The sequence below is a fragment of the Crinia signifera genome, chromosome 11, assembly GCF_055691185.1.
Source record: "Crinia signifera chromosome 11, ASM5569118v1, whole genome shotgun sequence".
Lineage (NCBI taxonomy): Eukaryota > Metazoa > Chordata > Amphibia > Anura > Myobatrachidae > Crinia > Crinia signifera.
In genome coordinates, this window is record NC_139227.1 from 124,580,920 (window position 1) to 124,599,929 (window position 19,010).

At 39.6% G+C, this 19,010-nt stretch overlaps 1 protein-coding gene across 17 annotated transcripts in view; it reads right to left on the bottom strand.

The window, feature by feature from the left end:
- Positions 1-297: 297 nt before the first annotated feature.
- Positions 298-19,010, bottom strand: part of SOX6 (SRY-box transcription factor 6) — a 442,476-nt gene continuing 423,763 nt past the window's right edge. For all 17 annotated transcript variants that reach the window (XM_083164677.1, XM_083164684.1, XM_083164689.1 and 14 more), the window contains 3 exons: positions 9,419-9,592; positions 6,846-7,062; positions 298-6,151 (listed from right to left, as the gene is read on the bottom strand). In XM_083164677.1, the coding sequence (XP_083020803.1) occupies positions 5,848-6,151; positions 6,846-7,062; positions 9,419-9,592 (695 nt within the window). In that variant the 3' untranslated portion in view covers positions 298-5,847. The remainder of the gene's footprint in view (positions 6,152-6,845; positions 7,063-9,418; positions 9,593-19,010) is intronic.

Here is a 19,010-nt window from a genome sequence, read left to right on the forward strand (position 1 = left end):
CGCCATCGGCCCAGGTGGCTACCAGTATCTTACAAGAATAAGAAAGCTTTCAGATTTAGCAGGTATTGAAACTCTTAAAATTAAAAGAGCAAACACCGCCAAATTTCTGGATACACCGGCATTGGGTTATCCCAAAAGCCCCCTGAAACATTACGTTCCGCTTCCAAAGAGCAGCTGATGTAGCATCTCAGTCCAGCATGTCAGTGAATTGTGCTGATTAAATTAACATAGAGTACAACCTCACAATATACATCACAAACAAATTACAATGTCATGTGGAAGGGGGGGGGGGGGGGGTTTACATTAAGGGTGCATAGTAACAGCTACAAGCGTTTCTTAATAGTTGTATATGACAATACAATAATGTGAAAACAGATGCTAAGCATTTTTTTTATTCTTTATTTTGCTAAAAATTGGCAGGGGATACAATATAGAAAAGATTTTGCTTTTTTTGTTTTTAACTTAACAAAAGAAAAAAGCATAAAACACAAATGACAAAGGTAAAACAAACACACAACGCACACTAGCCGGTCTGCAATGTGCAGCATACAGACAGTTTATATTTGCACCTATCCCATTTTTTGTGAGCACCAAGACCCTGGCCCCACAGTTCTCAGCCAAGCAGAGCTTAAATTAAACTTCGAGTTCTGTCGCAAAGTCTCTTTTTGCGTCTCCTATATACTTATTCTATAGAATAGTTTCTGCGTTTGGCACGCATTTTTTTTTTTATTTTAAAAAATGTGTCTACATCAATTAAAACACTGTGTACGTTCAAAGAGATGAGCTGTCAAACTAGACATATCCGTCTATAAAAATGTTACATGTGGGATACTATCAAAAAATGTTCTACAGCTTAGTATAAAATAAAACATAAACCACTTTACAAAACAATGGATTGGGGGGGGGAGAGAAAAAAAAGTTAGGGATTGAAATGAAATGTAACAAGTGCTTTTGTAAACAGAGGTCAACCATATTCTTTTGACTTTCCCGAAAGAATATATACAGGTGCTGGGTGCGGATTATTGTGACCTCAAACTTTATTTCACATTCTAATCAAATTGTAATTTTTTTTTAACCTTTTCAATGTTGGGGGCTACAATGCATTTATTAGTTGTGAAATGCGTTGGTTTCTGCCAGCATTGAAACAGTTGAAGAACGAACCCGTGACTGTAAGATTTAGGTACCTTAACCAACAGTAAGACACATAGATCAAAGAGAATACTATCAGCCTTGTGACATTTTCTGGATTAAGTGCTGATGAGCAGGTTACTTTGTAATACAGAAACAATCTGAGTGCATTGTATGAATACTATGTAGGAGTGGAGACATCGGAAATGGAAACGGTGATTTACATCTCATTTTGTCATTATTTCCACATTCCGACTTTGGAGCTTAAATGGATTACTCTCCTGGCCGAGAGTAATAAGAATAATGTTTTTTGCCATGTAAAGGAGACTGCCACATTCCAAAACTACTTGTATGCTTTACTCCCAAAGTACCAATGATTATACTAGGTGTAAGTATACGAGGTGAAGCGCTCTACCCCCAACTAACTCCTTTTTGTCTTTTTAAGAACAAGAAGCGGGCAGGGGGTTTGATATTTTGGTCAGTGTTTTCTCTATAGTAAATCAGCCAAAAGATGCCGCTAAACCTAGACTTTAAGACTCTACATGGAATTCCCTGCACAGTTCCAGAACTAGAAAAACAACCCTCATGTTTAAATATTACTTTCCCTTTTCTTGTGTGATAAGAGGACGGTCATTCCATTGCACTTTTGTGCACTCTATTACATGTCCTGGCCTGGCACCGCTTTATACAAACAACCACTGCACAACCCACTCTTGCAACCTTTCTGAGCACCTCTCCTATCAGAGTCGTTAGCACGTTAATAAACAGCACACGTTTTAGGATGCGAAATCAATACAAATACGTGCACTGGTGCCTTTTGCGTTAAAGCATTCACATACAAGATTCTGACATCACTTCGTTCCTTTTCTGTGTAATTCTCTAGGGTCTTGTCGATAAGATATACTCAACCAAAAGATGCACAATAAAAATGTTACACTTTTCTCTATGAACACCAAAGCGTTGTAATTAAGTACCGAATTCCAATGTTTTTCTAAAGTGCAACTCTCTTTAGATGGCTGAAAGCGCTCCATTGATTTTACACATACATAATCCAAATAAGCGTTAAAGTATATATGTGTCAACATTCTTTCAGTTTCCTATATAGCTATATGGCCTCTGCCTATATTTATACAAATGTACCCACAACTCTAGAATAGACCTTTACAATCTCTGGCTGTAAATGAAATATGTAAGTACAATTTTTTATTTTTAATAATACAGAAAGCCCTAAAATATTCTTACCAGCTCTTTTCCTCAGTATGATTCCAGATTACGTTCAAGTTTTAATGTCTTGCACAATTAAATATAACAAACAAAAATATCCTCTTTTCCGAGATTTATTTACAAAAAAAAAAGTTCTTGAAACTCCCCATTTCCCTTTTATGCCGTACCAAATATTTTGTACCGTAACACAATGAAGCATATTAAAATATAAAGAGCATTATCCAGATTAATTTTATCTTTTTATCTTCTTCAAAGAAAGCCACTTATCATTCATTGTTAATTCTTCCTTTTAATTGACTCATTGAGGATAAAAGAAAGATTTGTGTAAAGGGGGGGGGGGGGGAATTCCCGAACATACTGTAGTACAGAATGAGTTTGATTGAATCCCATTTGACGTAGTTCAGTTATTGGCTCTAACAATTAGAATTTTCTCAAATGAAAAAGTGAAGACGCTTCACAAATCCAAACGAAATGGCGGAACTCGCAAGCACAGTTATGGAGCATCTTGGGGCTGCAAGATTATAGGAAGAAGGAAAATTACATATTTTTTGATTTGCGGAACAGATATTTCTGCATAAAAATAAGTTTGGCTTTTCGGTTATATAACTAATATGCTGGTAACAAGCAACATGATTTACTGAACAGGACCGGTGCTACATTGTAGGATGAATGTGGTAAAATACGGGATTACCCTAATTTTTATTCTAGCACCCTGCATGTTTGAAGACCTGTGCAGTTCCTCTTCCCTTCCTGGGGTGTCGCTCTCTGCTGTGGTGCTTCTAGCACAATGCGGTCTGTATTTCAGTTCTGATATGCAGACCAGGTCTGTGCTAATAGCACCACAGCAGATAGAGCGACACCCCAGGCAGGGAAGAGGAACTGCACAGGTCTTCAAAGATGCACGGTGCTAGAATGAACACTATTACCAATTTATTCGATCAGACTTTCATTATTGTAATCCTATGCCTGTTATGTAATCCTATATCACAATATCTAAATGGGGAGGTTCCGACCTGCAAACCAACTTCCACTTTATGAAATTTGGGTAAAGTGACTTTTAAAGGAGCAACATAAAAAAAATGCATTAAGTAAATATATAAGTTATTGGATAGTTAAGTATCAGTGAATTAAAAATAACAACTATGCCCTATGTTATATTTATATAATATAATGATCGGAAATGGAAAACTCTACTGATCTACGCTCCAGCTATGAATTGAATGATTGTCAGTAATTCTTATAATAGTACATTAGGCCAATATTGGGCAATAAATAAATAAAACCCCCAATGCTGCTATGTAATACTTTTTTTCCAAAATACATGTTTGTTTTTTTTCCTGTTTTTTTCTATTTTTAGACAGTGCACATGTTCATTTATCTGGTGACTTAGAGGTTTGTCTTGCTAATGCCTCAATGCTGGTATGGGATTGGAGCTTAAACAAAGCCTTCAAACCAGCATGCATTTTGCATAAATAAATGAAATAACGAGACATAAAAATAAAAAAAAAGTGACTCAGATCCGGCAACTGTGAGTCGAGCCCACAAGAGTCTAAACAGATGACGTTTGTTCATGAAGTTTTTATACAACAGTTTCACATTAGTCAGAAGTGATAAAAAAAATACCATTATATCCAGTGCTTCTAACACATAGGGACAATTCTGAGAGTGTAGGACAAGAAAAATCAAGTTTCAGAATATAAGAACAGTCATTTTGTTCTCGCCAGCTCGCGGTTTTTGCCATTTTTGTTTTGCCTTTTATTTTTTTGTTATGGCCATGAGATAATGATCAAAACATTGTTAAATATCTAGTAAATACTAGGGGGTCAATCATGTTTGGTATGATAAGGACGAGTTGCCGTCGCAATGTATTGTACATTGCACCACAACTCGTCACCTTGCAGCCCGATATCGCCTGCAAACTTAGGCAAATGGGGCTGCAAACATAAATCAGTTTAGAGGTACCATAAGTGTGGTAAATAGCTGCACCTGCTTGCTCGCGACTAAGAAAAGGATTGACCCCTAAAAATTATTTTACTGTAGACAACTAAAAGACTTTAATACATAGTGAATCCAGTTACACAGGGCCGTTGTGGCTGAGGTGGTCTCCTTTAAGTTATTTAAATAAAGTATAGATCGCTATGTCTTGTGTGACGTATCCGTGACCAAATATAATATTTTAGATTTAGTTCTATAAAAGCAACATTAACAGGGATTCAATACTCGGTTACTTAGTTAAGACTATGTAAGGAAATTGATCTCTGGCACGTTCTGTTGTTGACTGGCCAAAGATAACGGGGGTTCCAACAGCTGGGTGACCAAAAATGGACTCCACTAACCTACTGACAAATATGAATGAGATGAGATCCCCAAGGGACCATGGTGTCTTCAGTCACCAACAGTAAAATTGCCGGATCTGAAGTTTCCTGCCCGGTATCACCCAACAGTACCTGAAAGTATTTGCTTTAGCTAAGCAAGGTAAGCAGGTATCATGCAATGTATAAGATCTACATTATGCACCTTGCGAAGGAACGTTTCTCGTTGACGTAAGACACCTTTATTGGCATATCTAGAGCCAGATTTTGGGTGGAGCATGACTTTGTAGGATTTCACTTGTACCCTTAGCATTCTGGAATGAATACGTTCAAATTATGAGTGTTTTTTTTTTTTGTTAAGACTGAATTCAAGGGATATAAAGGGCCACACTATGGCAATTTACATGGCAGACGTTGAGTAAGAATTCTTTTTTTCTGGTGTAAACCCACATAACATCAGCACCAGTGGCCATAGTTGGGGACATTCCACCATTTTTTTTTTCTAGAAAAAAGGGGTTGTAGAAACCATAAAATGACAACAGCCATCCATCACCAACAGCGGACATATTGTTTAACATTTCATAAGAATTTCTAAGACGTTCGAAGAGGCTTTCTCCCTTAAGACATCAGCTGCCCAGGCTTAAGTATTAAATGTTTGGCACACCAAGACACATATCTGGGAGGTGAAAGTGCAGAAGGAGGTTCCACGGAGAACTATGGGCAGATGTGAACGCATCTGGATTTACATTATGTAAAATTCTATCTCCTAAAATAATTCAGCATTAAAAACACATTCACAACCTGTTGGCTGGTACATACCTGAGTGAGAATGTTTATACCGCATCTAAAACAGTAACTCAAGACTATCGGCATCCAAAAGAAGGAAACACACTAAATGTAAGACTTGTAAGACAGCTATGGGTTCATTACAGTTCAAGTCCTGATGTCAGTTGTGTTTTTTTTTTTTTTTTTTTACACATGTTCACTTAAAATAAAATAAAAAATGTTCAAGAAAAACTAGGGGAAGTCATTCTGTGTCACACATGAAATATTTAAGACCATTCTGCTGATGGGACTGTGGAAACCACATACGCATGCAGGCTCTTTGAGAACTTCATTTTGTTCAAAACTCCAAAGTCAAGAGCGTATTTTCCTCAGTTTCCTCCAATGTATGTAAATGTTTCTAGTTGGCACCGACCGCCTCATTGGCTTCATTATCGCTACTATAGTCTGATTTGGGATCCTCGTCGTACTCATCGTACATCTCTATTTCGTCCTCTCCGTTTATCAGATCGTTTCCTGCGAGGCTCCCACTGTCCAGTTTCATGCCGTAGGTGCTCTGTATGACGGGGATGCTGGGCTCGGGGCTGGCGGATGTACTGGAGCAGTCTGATGTCATCTGCGGAGACGGTGTGGTGGCTGCCATACTTATAGCACCCGGATACATGACCCCTGTTGCTGTGCTAATTGGGATCTGTGGCTGTTGCCTGGAAAAAAAAAGAATATACAACTCACACAGCGCACGTAGCAATGCAAACAAATGATACATTATATTTTATCTTTAAAAAACAGCGTTTCAAAATATTATATTTCATTAGCTGTTCAGGTTAGTTTTACGAGAGTTTTCTTTGTAGTTTTGCTAATTGAATTTTCCATTGGTAGTTCTACAATAGCCCCTTGAGTTAAACAAACCATATAATTAGTGTGAGTATAATGAACTATTATCTTCTGAAAATGTCATTAATTAGATCACCTGTTTTCCGCTCCGTTCTTTGTGTAATCTAATCATTATACTGGGCAAAGGCAGAAGTTTTACACTTCAATAATAATGCTTAGATTACACTTCTTCCTAAATATCTGAGTATTTTATTAATTATAATATCTTATTAGGATTCTTTTTTTCACATCCAGTAATTAAACAATCAAGCTTTTATTTATAAAGAAGACACACATTTGCGAAATAATAAAATAATCAAATATAAATATTGGGTATTGGATCCAGAGATCTAATAACTAGCACATTTAGGAACCAGCGAGCCCTCCTCCTCACTCACTGTTTCCATAGTGGAGATCTACTTCGTCCAGCTTCCATTGTGTTCTATCTGTGGGGTGGGCTTCCACTGTGCATACATGAGTTGGGACAGGCCTTGTATTATTCTAGATCATTATTTATGTACTCACCCCACCGTGAAAAACTGCCGCATCTCTTGCCGCCTTGATCTCATCAGCTGTTTGTACTCTCCGATGCGCAGTTTCTTGCCGTCCACAATACAGGTGCGTTTCGGTCGGGGTTTATATTTGTAGTTGGGGTATTTCTCTAGGTGGATCTTACTGAGTCGAGCTTGTTCTTCATAGTATGGTTGCTTCTCTTGGTTCGACATCGATTTCCAGCGGGAACCTACCGTCATAATATTTACAAAGATCAGTAAGGAAATTTTTAAAAGGCCAAATGTGCGATTCACAAGCGGAACATCAACACTGAGCAAAAGTGGCTATGACAGAGGAGTCCCAAATACTACTGTAAGGATGGACACTTTGAAAAATTAATAGAATTTAAAATCCTAATTAGATCTTTAAAACCTCCTTTATTTTGCCCGCTGCCAATAAAACAGATAAATCAGAACTTCAATTGGCACGATATATGTTTATGCAGTTGAATATTGAGGAGGCCAAGGCTACACCAGTCACTCCGTATGCTATAAAGATGCCCGGTGTTGGCCTTGAACAGCTCTCACAATAAATGTCTACTTACAATTCACAGCACTCACAAAGGTATACTGAATAGGGCGCCAACTGCTCCCAACTGCATGCACCTTATGCCGCACACCAGAATACAATAGATACGTAACTGTATTTTATGGGCAGGTATTCATCGAACCATGGCCTAGTGTTCCTCAGCTTTCAATTCATATAGAATAATACCATCATTGTCAGAAACATGCCTTCAGAAACAATGCAATATCGGCGACTATGGCATGAAACCGATAAACCACACTTACAGCCAGGTCAATGAAAGGGATGCATCGTCCATGACCTTCAGGCAATGCGTTGAGCTGATGTTCATCCATTTACATGAGAACTAATGATCCCAAAGTTGCTCTAAGGTACTCCCTGCACCTTGCAATGGGGACTGGGCGGGATGTTGTGACACCGCCAATCGCTGTGATAACGTTTTCCAGGCAGGACCCCTTCCCTTTAATGCCCTGTCACAGGCCCTTGGGACTCGAGCCAGCCATTGCACACAATGAAGGAATGATATTTTAAGCATTAAAATGCCGAAATTCTGCATATGTAACACTCAATTAAAATAACTTTGGCAGATTTTGGCAACAACCCTAATCCTTTCATTACACACATATTACTCTGGCTGTCTAAATATATTAAATGTTATGAATTTAACAAAGTGACTTATATTTAAAAACATGTCAGAAATTCAACCCAGCCCTGGAACCGGCATCCAATGCAGCTGGACGGCCTGGCTCAGCCGGACACGCGTGGGAGACCGTCAGGGATAGAACTATTTACCTTCTCGTACTGCTAATGAATTTCCAAAATACTTAGAGGGCAGGAAATTGTACTAACTAGACTGAGAGGAGATGAATGGAGGTGTCCGCATACAGTCCACATGCAAAAATCCTGTGGTTTCATTAGAAACATTTTAAGAACATATGTGTAGAAAGTGGCATGGCTTTCTATAGGCGTATGGGGGAGGCAAAGGTATAGAAAACCATCCCAAGTCGCGCATATTTCTATGCCTCGGTAATTATTAGATTGAATAGGTCCTGGAAGACCCTTAGGGGGCATTCAATACCTGCTGATCTTTCTGAAAGCCAGAAATACTGTATCTTCAGATTTTGCCTATAATAGATGGTATTCACATTTGACCTATTCAATATATTTCTGTGTCTTTTTAGGTGGAAACATACGCTAATTCAAAAATTTAGCGTCCTTTTCCGCCAATGCAGATTCGGCTTCGAAATCTGAATCTGCACCGGCGAGTCCCGGGCCGAAAAATGCCAGTATTGAATAGGTCCTAACTGGTATTTCTGACTATTGGAAATATTGTCCAGGATTGAGAACCCCACAAGTTGCAATGCAATATGACAAACTGTACTTCATCTATGGCTTTGTGCGAGTTTTAAACACTTTTCTGTGCGGATAAAGTCTCAGTTTGGTACAGGCGGAGTGGTGTTTTTCTGTATTTGCGGTACACGGGTGCCAAGCATCTTGCGTTGCGTGGTGTATTAAGGCAAGGTGTATTAGCGGAACATCTATATTTATTAATTCATAGTGTACGGCATGTACCATAAAGTTGCAAAAGCCAAATCTATAAAGTTACCCTAGAATGATAAATTGGAACCTTAAGGTGCACACACCGGCCAGTAGTAACCGGCTGAATATATCGCGTCGGCTGTGCAACACATCCGATGCCCAATATATCTAAAGCTATATCTGCACTTCGTTCTGTGTGTACGGTCGATCCGCTGACCACCTGTACGGCCGCTGCAGGAGCTGCCGGTGATTGACAGCTTAACTGCCATTTAAGTTGGCCGCCCAACGGATCGCTCTGTCATGAAACTACCTGCCGCACGCCTTAGGTTTGGTTAAAACTACACTTTAATATGATTATGTATAGAAAGGAGAAAGCTAATTGTTTGGTCTGACGTAAAAGGACATTCTCTCGTGGTCTTCACTTAGGAGCAGTATAATGTGATGGGTACAATGGTTCAGCTTTATTGATGTTTTCTGCTCACCCAGGATTTTGCTAATATTGGAGTTGTGCATGTCCGGAAACGCCTGGAGGATTTTCCTTCGCTCATCTTTCGCCCAAACCATAAAAGCGTTCATTGGTCGCTTGATGTGCGGTTCGCTGCTACTCCGTCCTCGTGCGTCTCTGTACACGCGTGCTTCCACCACTGTCGTGCCCCCTGTGGGATAACAATACTGTGTTATGCGCAGGTCATTATGTTATATCTTCACATTCCACGTTACATTATGGGGAAATGAATATCTGTTATTAAGCACAATTCTGCTTAGAACATATTCTGTTACATATTGATAAATCGCGACAATCCAAAAGGAATCTTTTCAAAGTACAGTGAAAATGATAAAATTGTCACTCTCCGTATCCTTTGTGTCGGCTTAATCATGTCATCGTTTTATTAGTCTACAGAGCTTACACTTTAACTGCACAGAGATGAAGCGATTGTGAGCATAATGTACAGTCCAATGTGATACTGACCTATATAGTCAATGACGTAATATGTGTTTATATTTGTACATTTCTCAATAAGACACTTTTGGCCGTGGGAATTGTGATCCTGTAGCTCTAGGACATCCTGATTTTAAAAAGTTTGTGAATTTCTGTTTTGGGGATAATTGTCCAGCTTGCCATCCATGGTCTTTATAGCGCAGACTCAGACGGATTATTCCACATAATCAGAGAAGAAAATAATAATGTTGGACACAATAAATGAAAGTGGGCCAAAAGCGTATATAGAGATGGAAGTAAAATACTTTCCACACGCGGAATAAGTGTCCACTACATTTCTCTGAAGATTAACTGGTTGGAAATGTTGGGTAAGAGGAGGAGGAGCAGGGAGTGGTCCCACCCCCCCATAAGTAACAGGTCAGACATGGCATGCTCTCTCTGAAGGCTTCCCCTCCATGTCTGTATCTAGTATGCGGTTCACTCTGCACTAGACCCACTCCTCACCCTTCTCCTGGCCACTCCAAGTCCTGGACGGCCGGGAGGTGAGAGGGAAATGATGAGTCCTGATACATAAAAGGAAAGAGATGAGTTTGCAGTTAGTTACAGCCACTCATGGCCGGTGGTCCTGCATAACAGCAGTCATTGCAACGTGCCTGGATAACTAGGACTCTGGTAACTTGGTGAAAACTGGAAACGTAGGGATATAGAAGAAAAAGGACAGCAACAAACAAATGTTAGATGTTAGTGTTCTGCTCTACCCCCCCCCCCCCCCCTTCAAAGTATAGCACTGTACTCCAAAAGGTTGTAGAAAAGACGATATAATTTCATGGAATGTAAATAAATGTATCTGCTCATAGTTCTGTTCAGACCACATGCAGCAGATTTAAACTGTATCAGACCGGGAGGATGAGGGTGAACCAGGCATCGTGCCCCTCTGTACTATGAAGTCACCATAACCTTATACTGCACACCAGAATATTGCTGCCCACCCATGAAATAATCCTGCCCGGGGCTCCAGAGCTCTCCAAGTTTCTCCCCCTGTCTAATTATTTTGAGATTCATGGGGGTTTAATTGCCCTTTAGCAGTTTATCGGTTCCTCTTCTATTGTCAGGAATGGCATATAGTTCCAGGGTTCTTTGCAGCACTTCTGCTGATGATTTGTACGCCAAACGCCCGGCAAGCCTATGTGACAGAGTGAAGAAACGACTAAACCCCTCTGTGGTCTGGGCTGATGTTTTTCATCTGAGTTATAAAAGAGCTAATGACTGCGGTGAGCTGATGCATGTGGCTCGTGGCTTCATACAAGCAGGGAAACTCTACCCAGCTCCCGTCTAGCTTATATTTTCCAAACTCACTCCAGTGTCTGGCTTCCAGTGTAATAAGCTTACTTTTTAGTAAATTGCATACACTACGGTTATCCGAATGGAGCTCTATTCATCATTTCATCAAGATTAAAAAAAAAAAAAAAAAAAAAAAAAGTAAAAATTTACTGGGCTCGTTTTCAGCACAAAAAAAAAATGTCCTATTTTTGTATTTGATTGGAAAGAATTCCAGCGGCTTTAAAAATAGTTGTTTTCTTTTTTTTTCCACGGACAGAGAATGTTGAAGACTTGTTGTGGTTTAGCCCCATCAGTATAGTGACATCTTTGTCTTAGTATTTCCCTTGCACAGGCTGCGGGCGCTTCACTGAACGCACTGCCCATGGCAACTATAAATATTTAGATGCCACAAGAATCGACAATCAGGGACATTCTTTTCTACACTGTAAAAATGCTAAATCATTAATATGGAAAATTATTATGAAGCATATATTATTTTTAACTGCCTAATGCTTGGGATGAGCGCAAGCCTCGGAAAATAATCTACAATAATAACTGCGCAGCTGGCATAATAAAGTATATTAAACGTGATCAATTTTCTGGGCGGAGGGCGGGATAAACATGATCCTTCAGGAGAAATGGGTATGGATCACAGGTAGTCACTGGGTCGACACTGGGAAAAGGTCGACATAAAAATGTCGACATGAATGTTCCCTTCTTTTTAGTGTTGACACTCGAGCCCATGTCCCGCGTTGCCTTGCATGCTATGGGACAAGTTTACCGTCCACTTGGATTATGATCGGGAACCGCAAAGCATAAAAAAACTGTCAACCATCACCATGCCGACCTTTTGTGTGTCGACCGATTAACCTAGACACTGTAGATCTATCATCCGGATCCCCTATAAATGACCTCTGTAATACCAGACTGGTAATTGGGTTCCCATCTCTTGGTTTCTAAATGCTTGCAGTTTAGTACCATGATAAGCCGACTGTTTCTTACCAGCTGCTGTAGAACTACAAGTCCCAGTATGCCCTGACAGCCAGACGCTTTTATAAAGAGGCACAAATGTTAAGGGGAGTTATAGGTACAACTATATACTGACTATATACTAAATTAAGGCTACATGGTTTGAGAGATAATTTCATTATAATGATGGACAGAGTGAAGGGGAACGCAATGTGTAACATGATCTGCCAGTGTTACCGTGGTTACTATACGATGACATATGTTAGTCTGGTCTGGTTCTATAATCTGCCGGTGGCCCGTATGTCACCAATGACCGATATCTACACCACAATTATTGTATATTATTTTAGCGTGCGTCACATTGCCTGCGCAGACATAGGATATATGCAGGTACTGATACGTAGCGATGCTCGGGAATTTCAGACGGGGATAAAATTAGATTTGGTCATTGGTTGATGGCTGCAAACTTGTGTGTAGTGTAATTTATTAACCCTTTGAGTGCCGACGTTGCTGTGAGCGATCCTCAAAATATCTGTAAATTTTCACACCTATTTGGACAAATTTCCTTTCCCAAAGGGTTAAAACACCCGGATTCTAATTAACCGTTCAGAATTTGGTGCTTGCGTTTTTAAATACTAGATTGTAAGCTCCGCAGAGCAGGACCCTCTTCCCTCCTGTTATCAAAGCCCTCCTCTTCACATGTCACTCACAGCTCTTCCATACTCAAACACTCAGCGACCATCTTCGTCAACATACTCCTCTCCATCTTTGGCCACCAGCCCCTAGTAGTACATTGGTCAAGTCCTCACTACTTACATATAAGGGCAGCACGGACGGTGTAATGGTTATAGCATTACTGCCTCACAGCACTGAGGTCATGGGTTCTATCCCCACCATGTGTTATATATACTGGGCAGTACGGATGGTGTAATGGTTAGCATTACTGCCTCACAGCGCTGAGGTCATGGGTTCTATCCCCACCATGTGTTATATATACGGGCAGTACGGATGGTATAATTGTTACATTACTGCCTCACAGCACTGAGGTCATGGGTTCTATTCCCACCATGTGTTCTATATACAGGGCAGTACGTATGGTGTAATGGTTAGCATTACTGCCTCACAGCACTGAGGTCATGGGTTCTATTCCCACCATGTGTTATATATACGGGGCAGTACGGATGGTGTAATGGTTAGCATTACTGCCTCACAGCGCTGAGGTCATGGGTTCTATCCCCACCATGTGTTATATATACGGGCAGTACGGATGGTATAATTGTTACATTACTGCCTCACAGTGCTGAGGTCATGGGTTCTATCCCCACCATGTGTTATAGATACAGGGCAGTACGGATGGTGTAATGGTTAGCATTACTGCCTCACAGCGCTGAGGTCATGGGTTCTATCCCCACCATGTGTTATATATACGGGCAGTACGGATGGTATAATTGTTACATTACTGCTTCACAGCGCTGAGGTCATGGGTTCTATCCTCACCATGTGTTATATATACGGGGCAGCATGGACGGTGTAATGGTTATAGCATTACTGCCTCACAGCGCTGAGGTCATGGGTTCTATCCCCACCATGTGTTCTATATACGGGGCAGTACGGACGGTGTAATGGTTACATTACTGCCTCACAGTGCTGAGGTCATGGGTTCTATCCCCACCATGTGTTATAGATACAGGGCAGTACGGATGGTGTAATGGTTATATTACTGCTTCACAGCGCTGAGGTCATGGGTTCTATCCTCACCATGTGTTATATATACGGGGCAGCATGGACGGTGTAATGGTTATAGCATTACTGCCTCACAGCGCTGAGGTCATGGGTACTATTCCCACCATGTGTTATATATACAGGGCAGTACGGATGGTGTAATGGTTAGCATTACTGCCTCACAGCGCTGAGGTCATGGGTTCTATCCCCACCATGTGTTATATATACGGGGCAGTACGGATGGTGTAATGGTTATAGCATTACTGCCTCACAGTGCTGAGGTCATGGGTTCTATCCCCACCATGTGTTATATATACAGGGCAGTACGGATGGTGTAATGGTTATATTACTGCTTCACAGCGCTGAGGTCATGGGTTCTATCCTCACCATGTGTTATATATACGGGGCAGCATGGACGGTGTAATGGTTATAGCATTACTGCCTCACAGCGCTGAGGTCATGGGTACTATTCCCACCATGTGTTATATATACAGGGCAGTACGGATGGTGTAATGGTTAGCATTACTGCCTCACAGCACTGAGGTCATGGGTTTGATTCCCACCATGGCCCTAACTGTGTGGAGTTTGTATATTCTCCCTGTGCTTGCGTGGGTTTCCTCCGGGTACTCCGGTTTCCTCCCACAATCCAAAAATATACTTTTAGGTTAATTGGCTTCCAACAAAATTAACTCTAGAATGTCTGTGTGTGTGTACATGTGGTAGGGAATATAGATTGTAAGCTCCAGTGGGGCAGGGACTGATGTGAATGTTCATATATTCTCTGTAAAACGCTGTGGAATATGTGTTCGCTATATAAGAAACTGTTAATAAAGAAATAAATAAGCTGTAATGTGTACAGAATTGTGCCTCTTTTTACCTGTACTCTATTTTTGTTATTTATTTACTGTAACGCTAACTTTTCTCTCCCTGTACTGTTCCTTTGTATGGCGCTGCAAAACACTTGTGGTGCCTTATAAATAAAATAATAAATACTATTGCATATTGATTTTTTTTTAAACAGTAAGAGTTTTTAAAAAGTTTTTGAATTCTAACTGCAATTATTACAGGTGTCTCCCGTAACAGCAGATTCCCTTACATGAGAGTTGCCGCCCTTCTGTGTTTTTTTGACGAGTTATGGTACTGCCATAGGCTGCGATCAGAATCCACCTGTCAAGATCGACCTTCATGTGTATATCAATGTAGACATGCTGAATAAAGTCCGACATTGGAGAGAAAGAACCCCTCGGAGAAAGAGAATGGGTTTGGAGTTACCGATCTCCTCGTTTTATTCAGCATAAGGAATTAAGCAACGTGTAATTCCCTTCTCCTATTACTTTCTGGACTCCACAAATCACAACGGCTACATGTGACTGTAATCCTCAGTGTTGGGAATGGAAAGTCAGTAATAATTAATAGGAGAGCAGTAAATTAGGTGGAATGGGTGAGTCTTATAAGTGGAGGTGACTCATATTCTAGGGCTCCGGTGCGGCCAAAAAAAGCTCAATTTACCATTATGTGACGCGGGTGTTGCAGGATCGACTTTTCCGTACAATTAACATAAATTTGAAATATTGACACAAGTGTTGCAGGAGATAAACGTCGCTCAGTTCTGTTAAAAATGTTGGTAAATAAAATAATACACATTAACGTTCCTCGTAAAACTGATTAATGATGATATTGGGATGTGAGTCTGAAATCCTGGGGGAGAGTGAGTGCAGGAGAGGTTACAACTGCCCGGTGCCCCTGTGCGCAGTGGGAGTGTCAGCTGGGTACAGTGGTGTCGCACATCCCGGGAGAGGACTGGACGTGCTGTTATAGAGCATAGGGCAGAATATGGAGACTGGGTAAGATGGCGCTGTCCTTTATTCACTGCCTAAGAGAATGAGATGTAACGGAGGGTTTATTCCGTGCGTAGAAGAACAGCCGCTTGGCAATAACTTGTGATTATTTCAGGGTTTGTCTCCTGCGCTCAGAGCGTAAACACACAAACCAAATTAACAAAACCATTAAATATTCATGGTAACATTGTGATAAAACAGATTGATGATGCATTTTCCACCTCGTTTGTAATAAGTTAACAAATAGTCGATTTAATGAGCTGTTTGTCCATGAATTGTTCTGTGTTCGGAAATGTGAAACGAGACAAACTCAGGAGAATTATATCCTACATTACACGGATCATTCACTGCTATATTATATACATCTAGTCTCTGCTATATAACACGCGTTATTATATACGTACAGTCATTGCTATAAAACACCCGTTATTATATACGTACAGTCACTGCTATATAACACCCGTTATTATATACGTATAGTCACTGCTATATAACACCCGTTATTATATACGTACAGTCACTGCTATATAACACCCGTTATTATATACGTACAGTCACTGCTATATAACACCCGTTATTATATACGTACAGTCTCTGCTATATAACACCCGTTATTATATACGTACAGTACCTGCTATATAACACCCATTATTATATACGTACAGTCTCTGCTATATAACACCCGTTATTATATACATACAGTCACTGCTATATAACACCCGTTATTATATACGTACAGTCATTGCTATATAACACCCGTTATTATATACGTAAAGTACCTGCTATATAACACCCGTTATTATATACGTACAGTCTCTGCTATATAACACCCGTTATTATATACATACAGTCACTGCTATATAACACCCGTTATTATATACGTACAGTCATTGCTATATAACACCCGTTATTATATACGTACAGTCACTGCTATATAACACCCGTTATTATATACGTACAGTCACTGCTATATAACACCCGTTATTATATACGTACAGTCACTGCTATATAACACCCGTTATTATATACGTACAGTCACTGCTATATAACACCCATTATTATATACGTACAGTCACTGCTATATAACACCCGTTATTATATACGTACAGTCTCTGCTATATAACACCCGTTATTATACTGTATACGTACAGTCACTGCTATATAACACCCGTTATTATATACGTACAGTCACTGCTATATAACACCCGTTATATAAGTACAGTCACTGCTATATAACACCCGTTATTATATACGTACAGTCACTGCTATATAACAACCGTTATTATATACGTACAGTCTCTGCTATATAACACCCGTTATTATACTGTATACGTACAGTCACTGCTATATAACACCCGTTATTATATACGTACAGTCACTGCTATATAACACCCGTTATTATATACGTACAGTCACTGCTATATAACACCCGTTATTATATACGTACAGTCACTGCTATATAACACCCGTTATTATACTGTATACGTACAGTCACTGCTATATAACACCCGTTATTATATACGTACAGTCACTGCTATATAACACCCGTTATTATATACGTACAGTCACTGCTATATAACACCCGTTATTATATACGTACAGTCACTGCTATATAACACCCGTTGTTATATACGTACAGTCACTGCTATATAGCACCCGTTATTATATACGTACAGTCACTGCTATATAACACCCGTTATTATATACGTACAGTCACTGCTATATAACACCCGTTATTATATGTACAGTCACTGCTATATAACACCCGTTATTATACTGTATATGTACAGTCACTGCTATATAACACCCGTTATTATATACGTACAGTCTCTGCTATATAACACCCGTTATTAAACTGTATACGTACAGTCACTGCTATATAACACCCTTTATTAGATACGTACAGTCACTGCTATATAACACCCGTTATTATATACGTACAGTCTCTGCTATATAACACACGTTATTATATACATACAGTCTCTGCTATATAACACCCGTTATTATATACGTACAGTCACTGCTATATAACACCCGTTATTATATACGTACAGTCACTGCTATATAACACCCGTTATTATATACGTACAGTCACTGCTATATAACACCCGTTGTTTCATACGTACAGTCACTGCTATATAACACCCGTTGTTATATACGTACAGTCACTGCTATATAACACCCGTTATTATATACGTACAGTCACTGCTATATAACACCCGTTATTATATACGTACAGTCACTGCTATATAACACCCGTTATTATACTGTATACGTACAGTCACTGCTATATAACACCCGTTATTATATACGTACAGTCACTGCTATATAACACCCGTTATTATATACGTACAGTCTCTGCTATATAACACCCGTTATTATACTGTATACGTACAGTCACTGCTATATAACACCCGTTATTATATACGTACAGTCACTGCTATATAACACCCGTTATTATATACATACAATCACTGCTATATAAAACACCCGTTATTATATACGTACAGTCACTGCTATATAACACCCATTATTATATACGTACAGTCACTGCTATATAACACCCATTATTATATACGTACAGTCACTGCTATATAACACCCATTATTATATACGTACAGTCACTGCTATATAACACCCGTTATTATATACGTACAGTCTCTGCTATATAACACCCGTTATTAAACTGTATACGTACAGTCACTGCTATATAACACCCGTTATTAGATACGTACAGTCACTGCTATATAACACCCGTTATTATATACGTACAGTCTCTGCTATATAACACACGTTATTATATACATACAGTCTCTGCTATATAACACCCGTTATTATATACGTACAGTCACTGCTATATAACACCCGTTATTATATACGTACAGTCACTGCTATATAACACCCGTTATTATATACGTACAGTCACTGCTATATAACACCCGTTGTTTCATACGTACAGTCACTGCTATATAACACCCGTTGTTATATATGTACAGTCACTGCTATATAACACCCGTTATTATATACGTACAGTCACTGCTATATAACACCCGTTATTATATACGTACAGTCACTGCTATATAACACCCGTTATTATACTGTATACGTACAGTCACTGCTATATAACACCCGTTATTATATACGTACAGTCACTGCTATATAACACCCGTTATTATATACGTACAGTCTCTGCTATATAACACCCGTTATTATACTGTATACGTACAGTCACTGCTATATAACACCCGTTATTATATACGTACAGTCACTGCTATATAACACCCG